The 20,034-nt window shown below is 37.2% G+C and overlaps 1 protein-coding gene across 4 annotated transcripts; it reads left to right on the forward strand.

The window, feature by feature from the left end:
- The first annotated feature begins 10,774 nt into the window (after positions 1-10,774).
- On the forward strand, positions 10,775-19,814 carry LOC104107448 (uncharacterized). 4 transcript variants are annotated; one of them, XR_011409810.1, is made up of 8 exons: positions 16,415-16,892; positions 16,979-17,241; positions 17,323-17,586; positions 17,653-17,900; positions 18,537-18,750; positions 18,831-18,923; positions 19,394-19,492; positions 19,577-19,814. XR_011409810.1 is itself a non-coding variant. In XM_070181650.1 (6 exons), the coding sequence occupies exons 3-6, from the start codon at positions 17,175-17,177 to the stop codon at positions 19,799-19,801; spliced, it is 804 nt and encodes a 267-aa protein (XP_070037751.1). In that variant the 5' UTR covers positions 10,775-10,925; positions 16,597-16,892; positions 16,979-17,174; the 3' UTR covers positions 19,802-19,814. The 4 variants fall into 4 exon arrangements, 2 of the variants coding, with proteins under 2 accessions (XP_070037751.1, XP_070037750.1); XM_070181650.1 differs by lacking the exons at positions 18,537-18,750; positions 18,831-18,923; positions 19,394-19,492 and adding an exon at positions 10,775-10,925 and having other exon boundaries at positions 16,597-16,892; XM_070181649.1 differs by lacking the exons at positions 18,537-18,750; positions 18,831-18,923; positions 19,394-19,492 and having other exon boundaries at positions 16,414-16,892.
- The last annotated feature ends 220 nt before the right edge of the window (positions 19,815-20,034 follow it).

Consider the following 20,034-nt stretch of genomic DNA (forward strand, 5'->3'; position numbering starts at 1 on the left):
AAACATGTCATACTTGTCTTAGAGGTTTAGGCAGTAATGACATTCAGAAATTACATGATCATTGGGGAAGTTTACAGGCTACACATGAATAACCTAGTAGAAACAATGCATCCAAACATATTTAGGGCATTGAATTGGTTCCTCATAAGAGTCTTGATCAAGGTAGGGAGATAGGCTCATAGCAGACAACAAACATAAGTACTCAGAAACATACAGAACAATAAAACATGCGTAAGAAATTCAGAATCCTGGTTACCAAACTAGGCAAGCTCTAGTGTTAGAAAAAGTTTAGAATCACAAACTAATTTTAAGGCCAATAGGGCTGTAAACAGAGATAGCATGGTAACACATTGGTTCACAAAAGGTTCATTTATACAACCAAAAGATGAAACTACGAAGGCCAATGGACTTACCAGTTACCAATTGACAAACAAGTAAACAAGAATAGCAATTTCAGCAATATCTCAATCGTCAATGGCAAGATGAGCAGTAGAACCCAAGAATCGTAGTGTGTCATAGTTCCCAAGGGTTTCAGATGAACCCCGGACAGTGCTCACACTGAGAAAGGTCCAATAATTGAATTTCAGTGGCCTTGGCTTTCATCCGGCCTAGAGATTAAGTTTCAGAGTAGTATAGGACAAGTGTGAGTGAGAGAAAAACAATAGTTGTTAAGGTCTCTCAGGGAAACGAGGAAGGGGGGTTTATATAATAGCAAAAATCAAACATCCAAATAAGGAAACACAATTAATCAAACATGAATAAGGAAATAAGATCATGCAGAATTGATTAAGAACCAAATTAGGAGAAAAATCAGGAAAACACTAATTTTTCCCGGAATCATAGATTGGCCGAAGCATCTTGTTAAATCAGACCCGCATAATCTTGCGATGGACGTATATAGACGAAAAACCGTTTGAATCTTGAGGAGTAAGTCCGATTTCTCTTGATTTGAAAGATTGGTACTTGCCAAAACTGGGTAAGTTCTAAGTAATACCATATTTACACAAGTAAAAGCAATGTAACCCAAAAAAGGTAAGCAAATCGGGGTAAGAATCCATGAATGGATTGGATTCGGAGAAGAGTTGAGGGCGGCGACTAGGGTTTGTGAGGAGAGGAGAAGGTTCGAAAGGACCTGGGGGCAATGGGCGGGTGAAAATGATGTTAGGGTTTAGGTGAGGTTAATTAAAAGGGGGACATAGTTTATGGACCGTTGATCTCTGAGATCAACGTCCAAGATTGAAAGAAAGAGTGGGGCGAGTCATTGAGACGGTCACGACCGGGTAAAGGGTCATTTGGTTTGGGCCTCAGATGGATAAAAGAGATGGGCCATGTGTTTTTTGGGTCTGGTTTTGGTCCAAATTAGCTCAAAATTGGGCTACAATTTAAATATTCGAAATTGATAAAAAATAAATTATAGAAAATGATTAAAAATAATAAAAACATTATTTATTCAGTAAAATGCTTGAAACTAATAGCTTAACATTATAAAAAATTAAAAATGCTATCTTAGCAATAATAATATAATAAATGCAATTATTTATAGAATATAGCCTAGAATTGTAACTAATGTAGATAAAATAGAGAAAATGCACATATAATTACATAAAAATGGGATGAAATATTATAAAATGCATGTTATATAAAATGATAAATTTGGATGAATAAATCACCCTAAAATACGTTAAAGAGATAATTGATAAATATTTAAACAAATTAAATGCGAGAAAATAAATTTTAAAGCTTTAAAAAGTATAAAAATATTATAGAAAATACTTATATGACTTGTAAATTGGGTAATAATGCAAAATGATATTTTGAAAGTATATGGAATACTTTATAAACTATGAGGAAAAAATTGGGTATCAACAACTGCCCTTGTTTACCCGGGAATGATGAAAGAGTTGTCGGATAAAGGAAAATGATAGCCAATTTTGCCTGAATGGGCGAGGATGAGGTATGTTGGAAAAAATGGGGCCGAACCCTGATTCCTGAGTTGCCTACATATCCTTGGTGTTACGGAAATCAGACCGTGTGTAGTTCTGGATCCAATGACGAACAGGGTTAGTGGAGTTATTATAAAAAAAAGGCATACGTTTCGAATAAGGATCTTCTATTGGATAGGACAACGTCATAAGCAACAGATAATTTCTGATGGAGCTATGAATGAAAATTTGAATATTATGGATGTACAAGGCAAATATTTGAGCGGTTACACAATAAAGAGTAATCAATTGCTGATCATCAGTTACGTTTGAAACAGTCAAAGAATGTGAATGTTGTGAACGAAAACTGGAGCGAGAATTGCTCCTGTTTATAAAACGGTTACCTCTCGAGTTACATGTAAAACTTTTAAAATAAGATGCACGCAAATATATGTAGTTATTGCATAAATTTAAACATGATGCAAAATCCCTTTGGACTATGAGAGTTGTCTTTCAGACGAAGAGGATAATGTCCTTAGACCAGGACATCCTGGGATATGAAGTGTATGATAAGGGATTCGCAGGCCATGAAATTATGTCCTCGGGCCATGAGGATGGTACCTCTAGACTATGACGCCTTGAAATAATGATATGCAGTTTCGAGAGATCCATATGCCATGGCAAGATGTGTTCGGGCTATGAGGATGATTCCTTTAGACTATGACGCCTTCGGATAATGTGGCGATGTTTCAGCCAATGAAATGCAAAGATGCGGCGATATCGATAGTTTGATAGAAGGAACATGTGATGCTTAGTCATTTGCGAGAGCGAGATAAGGCAATGCTTAGCCTTCTGCCAGTGATAGTTCCTAGTCTCATACGATGTAATGAGGGTAGTGTTTTTCCCTATGCAGAGAAAGGAAGCATTTTGCCTTATGTAATAATGGAGTCAGTGCTTAGACTCATGCGACGTAATGGAGACAGCGTTTAGTCTCATGCAAAGAAAGGCAGTGTTTAGCCTTATGCAATAATGGATGCAGTGCTTAGCCTCATCCAATGTAATGAGGGCAGTGGTTATCCCTATGCAAAGGAAGGCAGTGCTTAGCCTTATGCAATAATGGAGGCAGTGCTTAGCCTCATGCAATGCAATGGAGTCTCATGCAATGTAATGAGGGAAGTGCTTAGCCCTATGCAGAGAAAGGCAGCGTTTAGCCTTATGCAATAATGGAGACAGTTCTTACCTCATGCAATGTAATGGAGACAGTGCTTAGTCTCATGCAATGTAATGAGGGCACTGCTTAGCCCTATGCAGAGAAAGGCAATGTTTAGCCTTATGCAATAATGGAGGCAGTGCTTAGCCTCATGCAATGTAATGAGGGCAATGCTTAACCCTATGAGGAGGAAGGAAGTTCTTAGTCTTATGCAATAATGGAGGCAGTGCTTAGCCTAATACAATGTAATGGAGACAATGCTTAGTCTCATGCAAAGAAAGGTTGTATTAGCCTTATGCAATGATGAGGGCAGTGTTTAGCCCTATTTAATGTAATGAGGGCAATGCTTAGCCTTATGCAATGTAATAAGGGGTGTGCTTTGACCTATGCAGAGGAAAGCAAAGATTAAATATGATAAAGAAAAGTGGTTCTTAGCTTGACGCGATTGTGCCTGGCAACTTCTGTCGGTGTGCAGATAGCGGTCTTGTTATATATTCGTGGACATACTTGTTATGTCCGTTATGCCTGCATTCTAATAAAAAATATGAGTTTTGGGGGGAATGGTCAGTTCGTGCTTTTGATTCCGCATTACGCCTTTGCTCCTTGTCTTGACGCCTTGTTCGAGTCACCCTAGGTAACATCTGGCTACTATAGAAATGCGATTTTTTTAAAATATACATTTAAGGTAAATTTTGTGTAAAAATGTATAAAAGTAAACAGTTTGGTCAAATCATAGGCTGTGACATGCTTTGAGACATTGTGACCTTCTCAACTCGGAATTTTGAGGACCTTCCTCAAAATTCTACCCCAGTTTACATGTATATTCTCGGCGACACACTTCTTGGCGATCCTTGACGTGATGAGATTGACGAAAACTCGAAACTTGCCCCAGTTCCTGACCGTAGAAGGTAATGAAGATTTTATTATGATGTGACCGAACCCATATGGTTGCCTACGTATCCCGTCTTAAACATGAATCATGTCAAGCATAGTTCATGTTACATCAAAAGAAAGTGTGAATACAATCACAGACATAATATCTCTTGACAGTGTCCGAATTGATAGGTTTTAGCCATATTTCTACGTCCATCTCTGCAAGTATAAGTGCTCCTCCTTTCAGTACTCAGTGAATCATGTAAGGGCCTTGCTAGTTAGGTGAGAATTTTCCTTTGGCCTCATCCTGGTGTGGGAAGATCCGCTTCAACACCAATTTCCCGGTATGAATTACCTCGGTCTTACCTTATTGTTGAAAGCCCTTGCCATTCTATTCTGGTAAAGTTGATCATGACACACTGCATTCATCCTTTTACCGTCAATGAAAGCCAGTTGCTCGTACCGGCTCTGTATCCATTCTACACCGCTGAGCTTGGCTTCCTTTATGATTATTAGGGAAGGAATCTCCACCTTGGCGGGTATGACAACTTCAGTATCATAGACCAGTAAATAGGGAATTGCCCAGTTGACGTGCGGACCGTGGTGTGTTATCCGAGTAGAGCAAACGGTATCTTCTCGTGCCATTGTTTTTAATTGTCCACCATCTTCCTCAATATCTTATTGATGTTCTTGTTGGCGGCTTCCACGTCTCCATTCATTTGCGGCTTATATATTGTAGAGTTTCGGTGCTTGATTTTGAATGTTTCACACATGGCTTTCATTAGATCATTGCTGATATTTGCAGCATATTTAGCAATGATTGAGTCAGGTACTCCGTATTGGAAAATAATACGATCTAGGAAAAAATCTGCTACGGCCTTCTTAGTCACAACTTTATAGGAAGTGGCTTCGACCCACTTTGTGAAGTAATCTATAGCCACCAAAATGAATCTGTGTCTGTTTGAAGCAGCCGGTTCAATCGGTCTGATGACATCCATGATCCAGGCAGAGAAAGGCCAGGGTGAACACGTTGCATTGAGTTCATTGGGTGGCACCTATATCATATTTGCATGTACTTGGCATTGGTGCACTTTTGAACATATTTGATATAGTCTCTCTCCACAGTCATCAAGAAGTACCCTGTCCTTAATATATTCTTGGCCATAACGAACTCGCTCATGTGAGGTATGTATGTTCCGACGTGTATCTCTTCAAACAACCTAGATGCCTCATTGGCATCGACACATCGTAGCAGTCCCAAGTCAGGAGTCCTTCTATACAGAACTCCTCCGCTCTGAAAGAAATGTCTAGCCAATCTTCGAAGCGTACGCTTCTGAGTGTGCATAGCATTTCCTGGGTATTCTCATTTCTCCAAATACTCTTTGATATCGTGAAACCATGGATTTCATTCGAACTCTTCTTCAAAATAAGCACAATAAGCTTGTTGTTTACGAACCTTTATCGAGATAGGATCAATAAAATTCTTGTCTGGATGTTGTATCATGGAAGACAAGGTAGCTAGTGCATCTGCGAACTTGTTCGGTATTCTCAGAACATGTTTGAATTCTAACTTCATGAACCTCTTGATCAACTCTTGCACAAAGTGTAGGTATGGCAATATTTTAGTGTTCTTGGTAGCCCATTCTCTGAGTACTTGATGTACCAGCTGATCTGAATCTCCGATTACCAGCAACTCATGAATATTCATGTCCATGTCCAATCTGAATCCCATGATGCAATCCTCGTATTCTGCCATATTGTTGGTGCATGGGAACCTGAGCTTGGCAGATACCCGGTAATGTTGACCGGTTTCTGATACCAAAATAGCTCTAATGCCCACTCCTTTGAAGTTTGCAGCTCCGTCAAAAAACATCCTCCAACCATCATATATTTTGGCAATATCTTCCCCTACAAACGATACTTCCTCGTCGGGAAAATACGTCTTCAATGGTTCGTATTCTCTGTCTACGGGGTTCTCTGCCAAGTGATCGGCCAATGCTTACCACTTGACCGCCTTTTGAGTCACATAGATGATGTCTAACTCACTTAGCAATATCTGCCACTGTCTTAGAATCCCCTAAGTTAACTGCCTCAGTTTCTTCAGAATTGGCATTTGGTTTGTTCTCAAAATTCTCTACCTCTTTGACAATTTCCTCAGGTATTATATCATCTTCCAAATTTTCCGAATCACTTTCCTTATGTTGCGTTGTCTCATTACATGTCACGGTCGTAGGTTCATAAGGATAGGCAATAATTTGCTGAAAAAGAATGTAGAAAGATAATAATATAAATAAACGAAAAGCAATCATGCCTTAATAAAACTTAAAACTGTCAACAAGTACGACTCAATGTCTCGAGTAATTATTTCAAAACACTAAAAATACCTTAAATGCTAAAACAACTTTAAAAGTTAATCATGCTAGTTCATCCAAGGCTACCCACGTGCTCGGTGAGCCCGGGATGGTGCAGTAGTCTAGTTCTTAAGAACAGTTCCTTCTCCCACAGTCTGAATGGTGAGGTCTTCCTCCTACTCCTCCTCCTCCTCCATGATTGCATTGCAGTCCATATTTTCCTCGTCCAGAAACAACTTCCTCATACCGGCCAAAACCCCTTTTCCTCGGATGCCCAAATCACACCAGTCTGGTGGAATGTCTGGTGCAACGGTGGTATGGGTTGTTCCAATGGATAGTAAAAGTCATGCCATGGCGGTGTCCAATCATTATATTCTTTTACGGTGTATTCGTATCCGAGACCAAAGGTTGTGCCATGATATTATGGCCGTATTGGTTCTGTGATCCTTTAAAGCGTTGGACCAAGACCCTTTCTTGGCTCATACCCCAACCACATCAGTATGCTCTCTATCTTGTTGCTCCTCCATCGCCCCTTCTCGATTGCATTTATCCTCTCATTGTTGTGGTATGCCTCTCCTCCCAATATCCTCATATTCTCGATAACTAGCACAATCTAGTTGGTATGGATAGGGTTACTTCCATCTTCATGAATAATCACCTCTTGATGATTCCACACGAACTTCACAACTGGTGTAGAGTAGAAGCGACTTCCTCAGCTCTGTGTATCCATGGTAGTCCCAGTAACAAGTTATTAGTGGCGGATATATCTAGCACCTGGAATTCAACATCGAACCAGGTTGGCACATCTGCAGATCAAGGTTGATTTCTCCTATAGTGCCTCTCTGAGACCCATCAAATGCCTTCACGTTCATACTTCCCATCCGTATCTCATGCAGGCCTATACCAATTCTTTTCAAATTAGTCAGCGGGGATATTTTCAAACTATAACTCCTATCTATCAAAACCCTGGCAATAAACTTATATTCATATTTCGTAGTGATGTGCAATGCTTTGTTGTGAGTCAACCTTTACGGCGGTAGCTCGTCATCGTGGAAAGTAATCTTGTGACTCTCCAGTATTTTCCCCACCATATTCGCCATTTCCTCACTAGAGATACCGGTAAGCACATAAGCTTTACTTAACACTTTCATCAAGGCATTCTTGTGCGCATATGAGATTTGCAATAGTGATAAGATGGATATTTGGGCGGGAGTCCTATTTATGTGATCAACAACAGAGTATTCCCTCACACGTACCTTTCTCCAAAGATCATCAGTGCATGTCTCTATAACAGGTGGTTTTGGTGCGGTCTCTTTACTTGTTCCTTTAAGATTTTCATGTGTGTAAACTCTGCCGATTCTAGTCATTCCTTGTGCAGCACCTGTCTCTTCCATCTAGGCTTTTCCCTTTCTCCTCGCCTCTGTCACATAATCCCATGGAATAGCATCAGACTTATAAGGCGGCATTGGAGCTACCATCACAATGAAGGGCGTAGCTACCTCGACCTCGAATGGTGCCTGGGTTTGCATCACAATCAGCGAGAGGGTGACAGGGGATGTTTTGGGAGCGTCCCCCTCTCGAATAAGTCCGATGGATCCTTCTTGATCCTATTCTTCATCAGTTTCTATCACATTCACTCCCTCACCTCTATGATAAGGAAGAGGGTTATTGCGGACATTCGGCGCTGATTCCTTACCTTTTATAACTTTGGTGTCGATCAGCGTCTAGATCTTGTCTTTCAACATACGACATTCCTTAATATTATGACCCATCATGCCTGAATGGTAGGCACAAGTCTTGTTGGGTTAACCCACTAGGAAGGATTTTTAACAGCAACAACAGGAATGGGAGTGACATACCTAGTGGCCTTCAGTCTCTCATATAGTTGGGCTATGGGTTCAGCGATACAGGTGTATTATCTAGAAGTCCTGCGGTCAAAGTTTGGTCGTGGCTTTCTATAATTTTGGCGGGCGGGAGAAGGTGAATGGTAATTTGCAGGTTGGGTATTATAGGTATGGTAAGTAGTGGCTGGGTATTGGTATTTTGGAGGTGGGGATTGTTATATGGGTAGAGGTGTTTGATAGGTAAGGGGAGACTTAGAGCACTGGGCTATCATCACGGTACCCACTTCTTTATTCTTCGAAATACCTCCTGATTGTAAGGCTTTGTTGGTGGCTTACAACGCCTCCAAATTTGTCACTATACCGATCTTGATTCCTTCTTCTATTCTTTCTCCCAAATTGATAATTTTAGAGAACTTGTGATTCTTTATAACCATCAATCTTTCATAATACTGTGGATCCTGAGCTCTGACAAAGAACTTGTTCATTTGTTCTTCTTTTAGTGGCAGCCTCACCTTGGCGGCCTCTAACCTCTAGCAAGTAGCAAACTCGCGGAAGGTTTCTGTTGGCTTCTTCTTGAGGTTTTGGATATAGAAAATGTTTGGCACGTTCTCTGTGATGAACCTGAATCGATCCATAAAATCAGATACCATACTCACCCAGTTTGCCCATTTCTTTGGGTTTTGGCTAATATACAAGGATAACGCATCACCTGTAAGACTTTGCATGAACAGCTTTATGCGGATTTGCCCGTTCTTCCCCACTTCTACAAGCTTGTCATAGTAGGTTCTTAAATTCACCTTAGGGTAACTGCTTCCATCAACAATCTCAAACTTAGGAGGTTTGAAACCCTCTGACAGTTTCATATCTGGCTAGATACACAAGTTTTCGTAGTTCAAACCTTCAACGCCTTTTCTGCCTTCAACACTCTAACTTTACCTGACAGCTTCTTTAGCTCCTTCGCCATATTTTGGATGAGCAAATCCTTCTAGATTGGTTCGGGTATGTATAGGGTATGTGGTGGTGTGTGCAGTAAGGTCTCCATGTATATTAGGTGGCCTTGGTGTGTTAATAGGACTTGAATATATGGGTGATCATTGATTGAGGTTTGAGGGGGATCGAGGGTAGGTTGTGGCATGTTCTGAGGGGTATGATAAGTGGTTCTTTGTGGATACTGGGTCTTTGTGATGGTGGTTTTGTTGAGGGTTTTAAACTTGTGGAGGGTTAAGGTTTTGAGGGGGTGAGGGGTTATGATATTGATGCGTTGCGGGAGGATTTTTTGGAGCTTTGGGTGGAGGATTTTGGGCTTGTGTATTTTGGGGTGGTGTTTTATTTTGGGTGGTGGTGTTCTGGTGGTTGATTTAGGGGTCATTTAGAGTAAGGGAGAGGTTTGTAATATTTCAGACCTGCTCAAGCTCACTTTGTAGCTCCAAGATATTTTTTTCCAACCGTAGGACCAACTCATTTTGTCCTGGAGTACTTCTTCCGTCTGAGGTTTCAACATTCTCTGTTATCGTAGTGTTGTCCTTTCGATTACCTCTTAAATCATCCATCTTCCCCTTGTCTTTGCTTTTGATTTTGGGGTCGCTAGGTGGAGGAGGAGGTGGAGGACCTCTGGATCTGGTGTGGTATGCTGATGATGTCAGAATGTACGAACCAATCTTTGGGAATGGGAATGATGAAAAGAAAGAAAAACAAAAAGGTAACCAAGTCAGTAAGACTAAATAAAAGAGTTTTTGCAACATCTAAGCAAGTATCACGTAAGGTCATGCAATAATTCGCATCCTAATTTGGAGACCTCATTGTGATCGAGGTAGGCCTAAGCAACATATAGACTTGGATAAAATTCATGCCAATGTTGCCTCATTCCATTAATGCAAAAAATAAATCAAATCAACCTTTACTAAATCGAAATAATAATTTGAAGTCACTAATGGCACGAAGCCTTATTACATTTAAAGCTAACAAAATCTAATCGATAAAGCAATAAAGAATCATTATCTCCTAGTCTATTTGGTCCCAGAAGGACATTCTCCATGCTTGGCTCTTTTGACTCCATCGATCACACTTCCCAGGTCGCGCATATCGAGTAGCAAGTAAGCCATCGCCATCTTCCCTCCTTCATCATAGTCCATGCCTTGACAATCCCAAAACCTCTTTCTCATCTTTCCCTCTAGTTCCATTAATCCACTACAAGAAAAGATATCTTTAACAACCACTTCTTCACAAAAGAAAATTAATTCAGTCGTTATATGTGTACTTATAGAGGCCAATATTTATTATGGTCGTTAAAGTTATTTTTTACTGTATTTTTTACGAGGGAATTATTTCCGGTCCTTAAATTTATGCCAATCCCCTCGTTAAATCTGAATAAAAAGGAAAAACGAGCGCTAATTTTTCCCTCCTTTATTTTCTCAACCAACTATCCGCACATAAGCCCCAAATTATCAAAGAAACCCTACAATCTCTCACCCTAATGCTATCCCAAATCGCGCACAACAACTTCAGCAAAGAAGAGGCAAAGAATCACGAACAAATAGGGCTCTCGCTACAACCACTACTCAATCGGCGAAGAAGTTCTGAAGTTAACACTACATATACAGAGCAGAGCAAAACTCAACAAATAATCACAAAAAAATTGGGCTTCTTGTTGTACGTAGCTTATAATCTGTCTTCTCTGATGAATCTGTGTCAACGCTAATAGGATTCTGTTCTCCTTCTTGTCAAGGTAAACTCAAGTTATAACTACTCTTTAATGTTGTTGTTTTATGTTAAAAGAAGGGCTATTTTGAGGCATGTTTGGACTGATTTTCAACTTGTTTACATGGAGTTTTCGGCTGAAATGTTGGTGGCATTTTGGAGCTAGTTTTTCTGGGTTTTAGTTTTCATTTTACTGTTGCATTTTGGGGTTGTTTTGGGATTATGTTGGAGCTAATGTTGAGCTGATTTTGTCGAAAAAAACAATTGAGTTTGGGATGCGTTTAATCGATAGGAAGAGAAAAGATGAAATTAGGCATTGGGATTTTTGAGAGAGGGTAACGATGGGCTTGGAGGGTATTTGGATGATTTTTCCTTCTGCTTTTTCGTCTTTTTTGTTGGATTCTTTTCCGTTCTCCTCCCTCTGTTCTCTCTCCGTCACTCTATCTATACTCCCCCTGTTTTCGTCCGTCAAGTTATAATGGTGAATCTGTGTCGGCAAACTTGTAATAATAACTATTGTGAAATCGCGTCTTTTTTTAATCTCTCTGCTTTTCAAATATTGGATATCTTCTTAGAATTATATGTATATTTTACATATTTATAGTTACATTGACGCCCTTTTATGGCGAGGCTTCTTGTAGTACCTCTGCTATTTGTTTGCTTGCTGGAAGATTAAGATTTAAGAATCAAACATGTTTGTAGGAATTAAATTTGCCTCTTAATTTGTAACAATATGTGTTTAGATGTGGTGTTCCTTAGTTCTTCACTATTTAGTTCCTGAAAAACCTCTTCTTGTGACCATTTGTGATCAAAGCAATCTGCAAAAATATTATTACAATATTAATATATTATTTCAGAAAGTTCAACAGAGAAACTCCATGTAACAATGCAAATAATATATTAGTGGGATAAAAATAGCAAGGCCTGATGTTATTTTTTATTAAAAAAAATTATTGCCTTTTACTATTATATAAAATTACTACAGAAGAAAAAAAACTTCTTTGACTAGTTCTCTGAAATGTTCTTTGCTATTTAATTTAATGAATTGATCAAGTACTGTTTTCTTATCTTACCTAGAAGATGATGTTCTGGCCAAATAAAGTTGAACTATATTTCTTAATTAGAATTAATTTACGTGTTGAGATATAAATCTATCAAAATGTGATTCTTGTGCACCATAAGCGAAGATGTTGTAACTTTAAAATAAAATAGCTGAGTGGGTCGCTTGAAATAGAGTTGTCAGGCTTGGCAATCGTGAAGCAGCACTTGATTACCTTGTTCATTCAGAGCAAATATAATTCTATTTTGCAGTTTCTGTTTCTTGAATCCAAAGAGAGCAGATTGTTTAGTATTGACAGAAATGTGTCACACCAGGCTAAAAAAAGTATCTTAGAGCCGCTTAATTCTATTAGGAGCTGGCATGAATATATTAACACATTTCAGATGAGCCCTGAGAAATAAGAGGTCGGAAGTTTACTATATCAATTTCCATTATATTTAATGGAAATTGATATAATCAAAATAAACGCTTTAATTTTGATTCCAGAAAATAGAAGTTGTTATTTGATTATTGTTCTGTTTTCATTATATTTCTTAGTGATATTTGTATTCATTATTGTAAAAGTTGTAAGATGATCATTGTTTTGTTTCTAAAGCATTGATCGTGGTTGTGATACTTTAGAAAGCTCACATATATAACCTCTGTTTGCTTTTATTTTAGATTTTTCAATCTGAATTAGGCATTTAAAAGACAATACGGTGATTATTATCGATTTTGCTTTAGTATACATTTGTACTACATACAAGTTGAAGTGTTTGCTTATTTGTTGGCTTGTTGAATAAATATTTACTTCTGGCTAATATATTATTTTAATCATATATACATATATATTACACATGCACTAGATTATGGCACCTGATAAGAAATGGATGGAACTTATCCATGACCGACTTGGTAATGCTTACAAGCTTGGGGTGGAAAATTTTTAAAATTTTTATTTTATAAGATTAAGTGAAGCGCGTGTAATACGTTGTCCATGCATCAAATGTTGTAATACATCTTCGGGAACACGTGAGATGGTTAAGTCACATTTAATAGTACATGGAATAATTCAAAATTATACTTTTTGGTATCATCACGGAAAAAAGTTAGGTGAGCCACAATCAAATTTAAAAGATGTAGAAGATGATGACATTGAAGAAGCTGATAGTGAGGATGAAATACATGGGATCCTAAGAGATTTATACCCTGATTTTGATGCAGACAATACAAACATTGATGGTGATGGTTTTCTTGAGGAGGAATCAAATTTTGAAGAAAAACAATTCTATAGGCTTTTAAAGGATTTTGAGCAACCATTGTACCAAAATTCAAAAGTTTCTAAACTTTCTACTATGGTTAAATTGCTTCATATCAAAAGTATTGGGCATTGGAGTCATGAGTCATTTACAATTTTGTTGAAGATATTGAAGGAAGATATATTGTCTGATGAATCAAACTTGCCAGATTCATATTATAAGGCAAAGAAGATAATTCGGGATCTTGGGCTTTCTTACAGGAAGATTGATGCGTGTAACAATAATTGCATGTTATATTGGAAGGATGACAAGTTTCTTGAATCTTGAAAAGTTTGTGGAGCATCTAGATGGAAAGAGGATAAATATAGTGGAGAAACTAAATTTAAGAGTGGGAAAAAGATAGCGCACAAGATTTTACGTTATTTTTCCTTAAATCCAAGACTCCAAAGATTGTTTGTGTCCTCAAAGATATCATCTTTAATGACATGGCATCATGAAAAAAGAGTTGACGATGGAATGAGTTGAGGATGTTTCTTCACCAGTCTTTCGCCGCTGAACCTCGTAATGTTCGACTTGGACTTGCTAGTGATGGTTTTCAACCATTTGAAAGTTCTAGAACCACGTACAGCATTTGGCCTGTTGTACTTATTTCTTATAATTTACCACCTTGGCTATGTATGAAGCAAGAGAATTTTATTTTGTCGATGCTTATTCCTGGTCTTGAAAGTCCGGGAGATGTAATTGATGTTTATCTTCAGCCTTTGATGGATGAATTAAAGGAATTATGAGAAACTGGAGTGGAGACCTTTGATGCGTCAACCAGACATAACTTTATATTGCATGCAGCTCTATTATGGACCATTAATGACTTTCCGGCCTATGCAAATTTATCTGGATGGAGTACAAAAGAAAAATTAGCTTGCCCATGTTGCAATAAAGAAACATCCTCAATCAGGTTAGAAAATGGTAAAAAGCAGTGTTATATGGGTCATAGACGCTTTCTTCCTCTTAATCACAAATGGAGAAATGATAAAGAGTCATTTGATGGCACTAAGAAGCGAAGACTACCACCCAAAATTTAATCGGGTGAGGATATACTTGATCAAGTGGCTAACTTAGATGGTTTACCACTAACAAAGGATCCAAAGAAGAAGCTTAAAATATCACATGAGAGTATGGGTGATAATTGGAATAAGAAGAGTATTTTCTTTGATCTTCCCTATTGGAAAACTCTATTGTTGCGACATAATTTAGATGTGATGGATATCGAGAAAAATGTATGTGACAATATTTTGGGGACAATCTTAAATGTCAAAGGAAAAACTAAAGATACCATAAAAGCTCGCTTGGATTTGCATGCAATGAACATAAGGAAAGAATTGCATCCAATTAAAAATGGGGATAAATATGAGCTACCGACAGCATGTTATACGTTATCTCCTGAAGAGAAGAGCATATTTTTCAGATTCCTAAAGAACTTAAAGGTTCCAGATGGATATTCATCAAATATATCTCAGTGTGTCAACACTAAAGATCGCAAAATTTCTGGCCAAAAAAGTCATGATTGTCATGTTCTTTTACAATATTTACTTCCACTTGCTATACGCGGTATGCTTTGCAAATCTGTATGTGAACCTCTTATTGAGTTGTCTTTATTTTTCAACTTGTTTGGAGAAAAATGTTTAAGAATGGATGAGTTAGAACAGATAGCAGCTCAAATTCCTATAACTTTGTGTAAGTTAAAAAAGGTATTCCCTCCTTCATTTTTTGATGTGATGGTGCACTTGCCGATCCATTTAGCTAATGAGGCTATGATTGCTGGACCTATTCAATATAGATGGATGTATCCAGTGGAGCGATGGCTATACTTTTTGAAATCTTTAGTTGGTAATAGGGCTTTCCCAGAAGGTTCTATCATGGAAGAATATTTGGCAACTGAATGTTTGACTTTATGTTCAAGGTATTTGCATACAATGGAAACAAAATTTAATCGCCTTGAGCGGAATTATGATGGTGTTATTATTGAATCTGATGGAGGTTTAACAGTTTTTTGTCAACCTGGAAAAGAATTAAGAGCTGGAAAAATAGACAAACTTAATCCAGATGAATTAGAGCAAGCACATATTTATATTTTGAAGAGCTGTGATGAAATTCAACCATTTCTTGAGTAAGTATTGACTCGACATAATAATTCACTTATACTTTATCCATGATTTCAATTAAAATGACATGTTATTCTTTAATTTTTTGTAGAGAGTTTTCACAAATTCCAGGTGATACCTCTCAAAAATATTTCGATAGGGAGTGCATTAGCTGGTTTAAAAAAAAAGGTTAGTACTAGTTATATACTATTGTTATTTTTTTAAACATAATATTTATATATTATTTGCTAATTAAATTATATAATTGATTTTGATAGGTTGTTGAATTGTACAAATGTGATAACAGTAAGAACATGAAAGATTTGCTCACTTTGTCACGTGGTCCCCTGCCATATGTAAGACGTCTTAAAGGTTACATTACTAATGGATATAGGTTTCACGTGGAAGACTATGACAGGGGTTTGAAAACTCAAAACTACGGGGTGGTTGTATTTGGTGAGACAGATGAAGAGAATAAAAATATTGATTATTATGGAGAACTTACTGAGATTCTTGAATTGTAATTTATTGGAGGAAAAAGAGTGATCTTATTTAGATGTATGCGGTTTGATGTGTATGATCAAGAAAAAAGAGTTGAAATGGATGAATATGGCTTTATGAGTGTTAACCGTCAGCGATTATTGAAAACTAATGAGCCATTTGTATTAGCAAACCAAGAATTACAAGTATTTTATGGTGACGATCCTTCAAATAAAGGCTGGCATATTGCAAGAAAGGTTCTACCTCGTGATACTTTTGACATTTTGCAAGAAAAGGATGACGATTTGGAGAATTTGGATAATTCTACACAAATAAAAAGGAAAAGAACTGATGACAGTTTTTGACCATTATCATGCATGTTGTTAATATTTATTTCCTTAGACCTCTTACTTCTCGCTTTTCTTATGTGGTTTTACAAGTGCAGCCTTGTTGTATCATGTATGTTGTCTTTGTTTTTCTAACCACAGATAAGTTCTTTCATCAGCAGTTGGCTATAAAGTTTTTCCCTTTTTGACAGGAACTAATATTGATTTCTATTTTTGCTATAAGAAAATGGCTGCAATATCTTGTTAAATATGTGGTTTTACAAGTTTAGCCTTGTGGTATTTTGTCTGTGTTTTCTAATTCTAACACAAGTTAATTCTTTTATCAGTAATATTGGCACGGGAAATTTTGTGTGGATAAATAATTTTATTAATCATCTTAATGATTTTTATCTTTCTCAGCTAACAGTTACTCCATACTTTTATCTTATTTTAGATTGACATGAATCCATCAAAATTTCAGAAGTCTGAAATGGGAGCAACTTCAAACAATGTACATCATGCATATATTCAACTTGGTGCTTTAGCAAGGGGAAGAGGACACAACTTTGGATCTTTGGGCTCTATAAAAATAAGTATTGGAAAGAGAACTCTGATTGGAGAAAGTAAAAAATCACAATTCAACAGCTTTTGAGCAGAATAAGTTTGCACATACTAATAATCTTGTGCCCCCTGGTTTCGCTTCGATGGAAGAGGATGCTCCCCTCGCTCAAGACTCTGAAGCGATACAAGGTCTCTTAAGTTATAACTTTTTATTTTGTTTTGTTTCTTATTGGACTGGTATTGGTTTTATGTTTCACATAAATCAAAATTTGCAGAAACAGGAGCAGCTTTGAAAAATGTACATCATGCATACATTCAACCTGCGGCTTTAGCAAGGGGACGGGGGCAAATCTTTCGATCTTTGGGCTCTGCAAAAATAAATGTTGGCAAAAAAATCTGATTGGCGAGATTAAAAATTACAACTCAGGGGCTTCTAAGCAGAATAAGCTAGCACATAGTGGTAATAATCTTATGCCTCCTAGTTTTGATATGATGGAAGACGACATTCCCTTTACTCAAGAAGCTGAAATGATGCAAGGTCTTAAGTTTTAATTATTTATTTTTTGTTTGTTATAAGACTAGAAGTTATTTTATGCTTTACTCAAATAAAAATTTGCAGAAGTTGGAGCTATTTTGAAGAATGTACGAGACACTTACAGTCAACCTAGTGCTTTAGCAGGGGGATGTGGGCAAAACTTAAGATCTTCTGGCTCGGCAAAAGGAAGCATTGGAAAGAAAAATCTGGTTGGCGAAAGTAAAAATCACAACTCAACAGCTTCTGAGCAGAATAAGCTAGCACATAATAGTACTAATCTTATGCCTCCTAGTTTCGATCTGATGGAAGATGATATTTCCCTCGCTCAAGAAGATGAAATGATGCAAGGTCTAAAGTTTAATATTTTTTTGTTTGTTATAAGACTGGAATTTATTTTATGTTAAAAATTTACAGATTTATGTGAACCTGAAAAGCAAAAAAAGGTGAGAGGAAAGAACAAGAATAAAGATGTAGCAGAACTCAAACCCGGAGAAAAGTTTAGAGTCAACTTTTACAATAATCGGGTTGTTGGAAAGCATCAAGCCTCATTTTCGAGACACTTGGGTATATTAGTTCGTGATCGTAATATGTGTTCGTTGCAAGTACATTCATGGAAGAACATCGGAGAAGATAAGTTGGAACACATGTGGCGAGCTGTTACGGTGAATCACTATTTTTAAGCTGGTTTTTTGCATTTATAAGTTGTCTTGAATCTCTGTTAGTGATCTCTGCCAATTACATTGTTAATAGTGTGAAATAGTTGATGCTTTACAAAGCTTCTTGACATTGATAAGTGTAGGTGTAGGCAAGTGTAGGTTTCGGAAGGATTCGTTTGATAAGTGTGAGAAATCTTGAGGGGAAGAAAGAGAGAACTTGACTTTTCTCTAACTTGTTACTAACTTGATTGACAATTTACTTTACACAATTGAGTTACAAGAGGTATCTATTTATAGACGCGAATGTAGGGTAGGAAATTTGGAAATATGCGTTAATCACTGAAGGATTGAGTGCGAGTTATTTATTGAACTGCTTGATTATATTTATGAGAGCAATGCATTTATTAGGCAGTTTTACAATATTTATTATTGCGGAGCGAAACTTGACTTTGACAACGGTGAGTTTATTGCACGTCCTAGCTGAATTACTTACTTTCATCTTAACACGTTTCGTCAAACTTAAGGCGCTGAAACAACTTTGTTTTTCAAATCAATTAGAAAGTGGCTGCATTACTAATTTGCCTTTTTGATAATTTTCAAGTCCTTTCCTTTCTTGATTGATGATTTTGCAAAATATTATAGGACAAATTTGACGGTGATGGCATGAATCATCAAAGAGATCATGTCTTAAACCATATGAAAAAGTTATGGATCAATTGGAGAGGATCGTTGCACATGTATGTGAAGTTTAAGCTATTGCATGAAGCTCTAAAAGATGTCCCGAAGGACGTAGACACTAGACAAGAGTGATTGGGAATGGTTGGTCAAGGAATATTTTTTAAGTGAAAAATTTAAGGTAAGACTTCATAACTACTTTTTAACTTCTTATTATTGTAAGTAACAGTTCATGATTTTAATGGTTTGTTCTTAATATAGGAAATAAGTATTAGAAACTCGATCAATAGGTTTAAGTTGAGAATGCCTCATCGTACGGGTAGCAAGCCGATTAGAGAAATTATTTACGAACTGGTAAATGCACAGTGCAATCCGATTCATATTCGCTGAAGAGTGTTTTTTCCAGTTTAATTTTTGCACCTTGAACTGCAAAATACACTGTTTATTGGCTTTGATTTTACATGTTTGGTTTAGCAATGTTACAGAATTACTAATTCTAAAAAAAAAAATGCAACAGAATAATATGGAAGTAAAGGACTTGACTGGTACTATATAAATCTTCTGCATGGGATCTTTTTACTGTTTTTCAACTTGAGGTGATCTAGTCTTCTGGTCGACATCTTTTACCTTCATAGGGCTAGAGCTATTACCACTCTCCTGTTAATCAGCAATTGTCATGACAATATATCTTTCTTGATGGCAATGTTCTGCTGCAGCAGTCCAGCACTACTGAGGCAGGTTCTGATGCCACTTGCTCCAAACTAAGGGGGGATCTTCAGGCAGTGTTTAATGTCTTTATTTGACTTGTTTATTTAAATGTGAAGGGAGGCAAAGACGGTAATCCACCGAACATGCCGACTATATTCTTTGAGACTCACAAGAAAGACGACACGCTTGTAGAACCTGAAGCTAGTAAAAAATATGTATGTTTACTGATGAACTTCATTTTACATCCTTCATTTTATTTTTATGTATTTTGTTATTTTAATTTTTCTTGTATTTTATAGGCTGAAATACAAGAGCCGATACAATCTGAGCCATCTCTTACGAATATCGAGGTAATAGAAAGGTGTTTCGGACCTCAAAACAAGAGTCATGTGGTTGGATTAGGGGGTGGTATAACCACTAAGGAGTTGAAAGGCGGCAGCTTCTCAAAGGCTGCAATACTGATTGAAGCTGAATGCAACTCGAAAAGAAAAAGAATCACTACAGACCGAGCTGAATGCAACTAAAAAAGCAAAAGAATCTCTGGAAAAACGTATGGACGACTTTGAGTCTAAGTATGATCATCTTATAAGCTTACTGGTTGATCAACTTTCATCAGCACCATCTTCAAGTCAACAAAGTACAAGTTAAAGTATTTAACATGTGCGCAAGCTTTCTACCAATTTTTACATGATGAATATACTTAAATGAATTTAGTGAAATCTTTTATTGTTAGTTAAATAAAGTACTGACCTTGATA

Source organism: Nicotiana tomentosiformis, chromosome 7, assembly GCF_000390325.3.
Source record: "Nicotiana tomentosiformis chromosome 7, ASM39032v3, whole genome shotgun sequence".
NCBI lineage: Eukaryota > Viridiplantae > Streptophyta > Magnoliopsida > Solanales > Solanaceae > Nicotiana > Nicotiana tomentosiformis.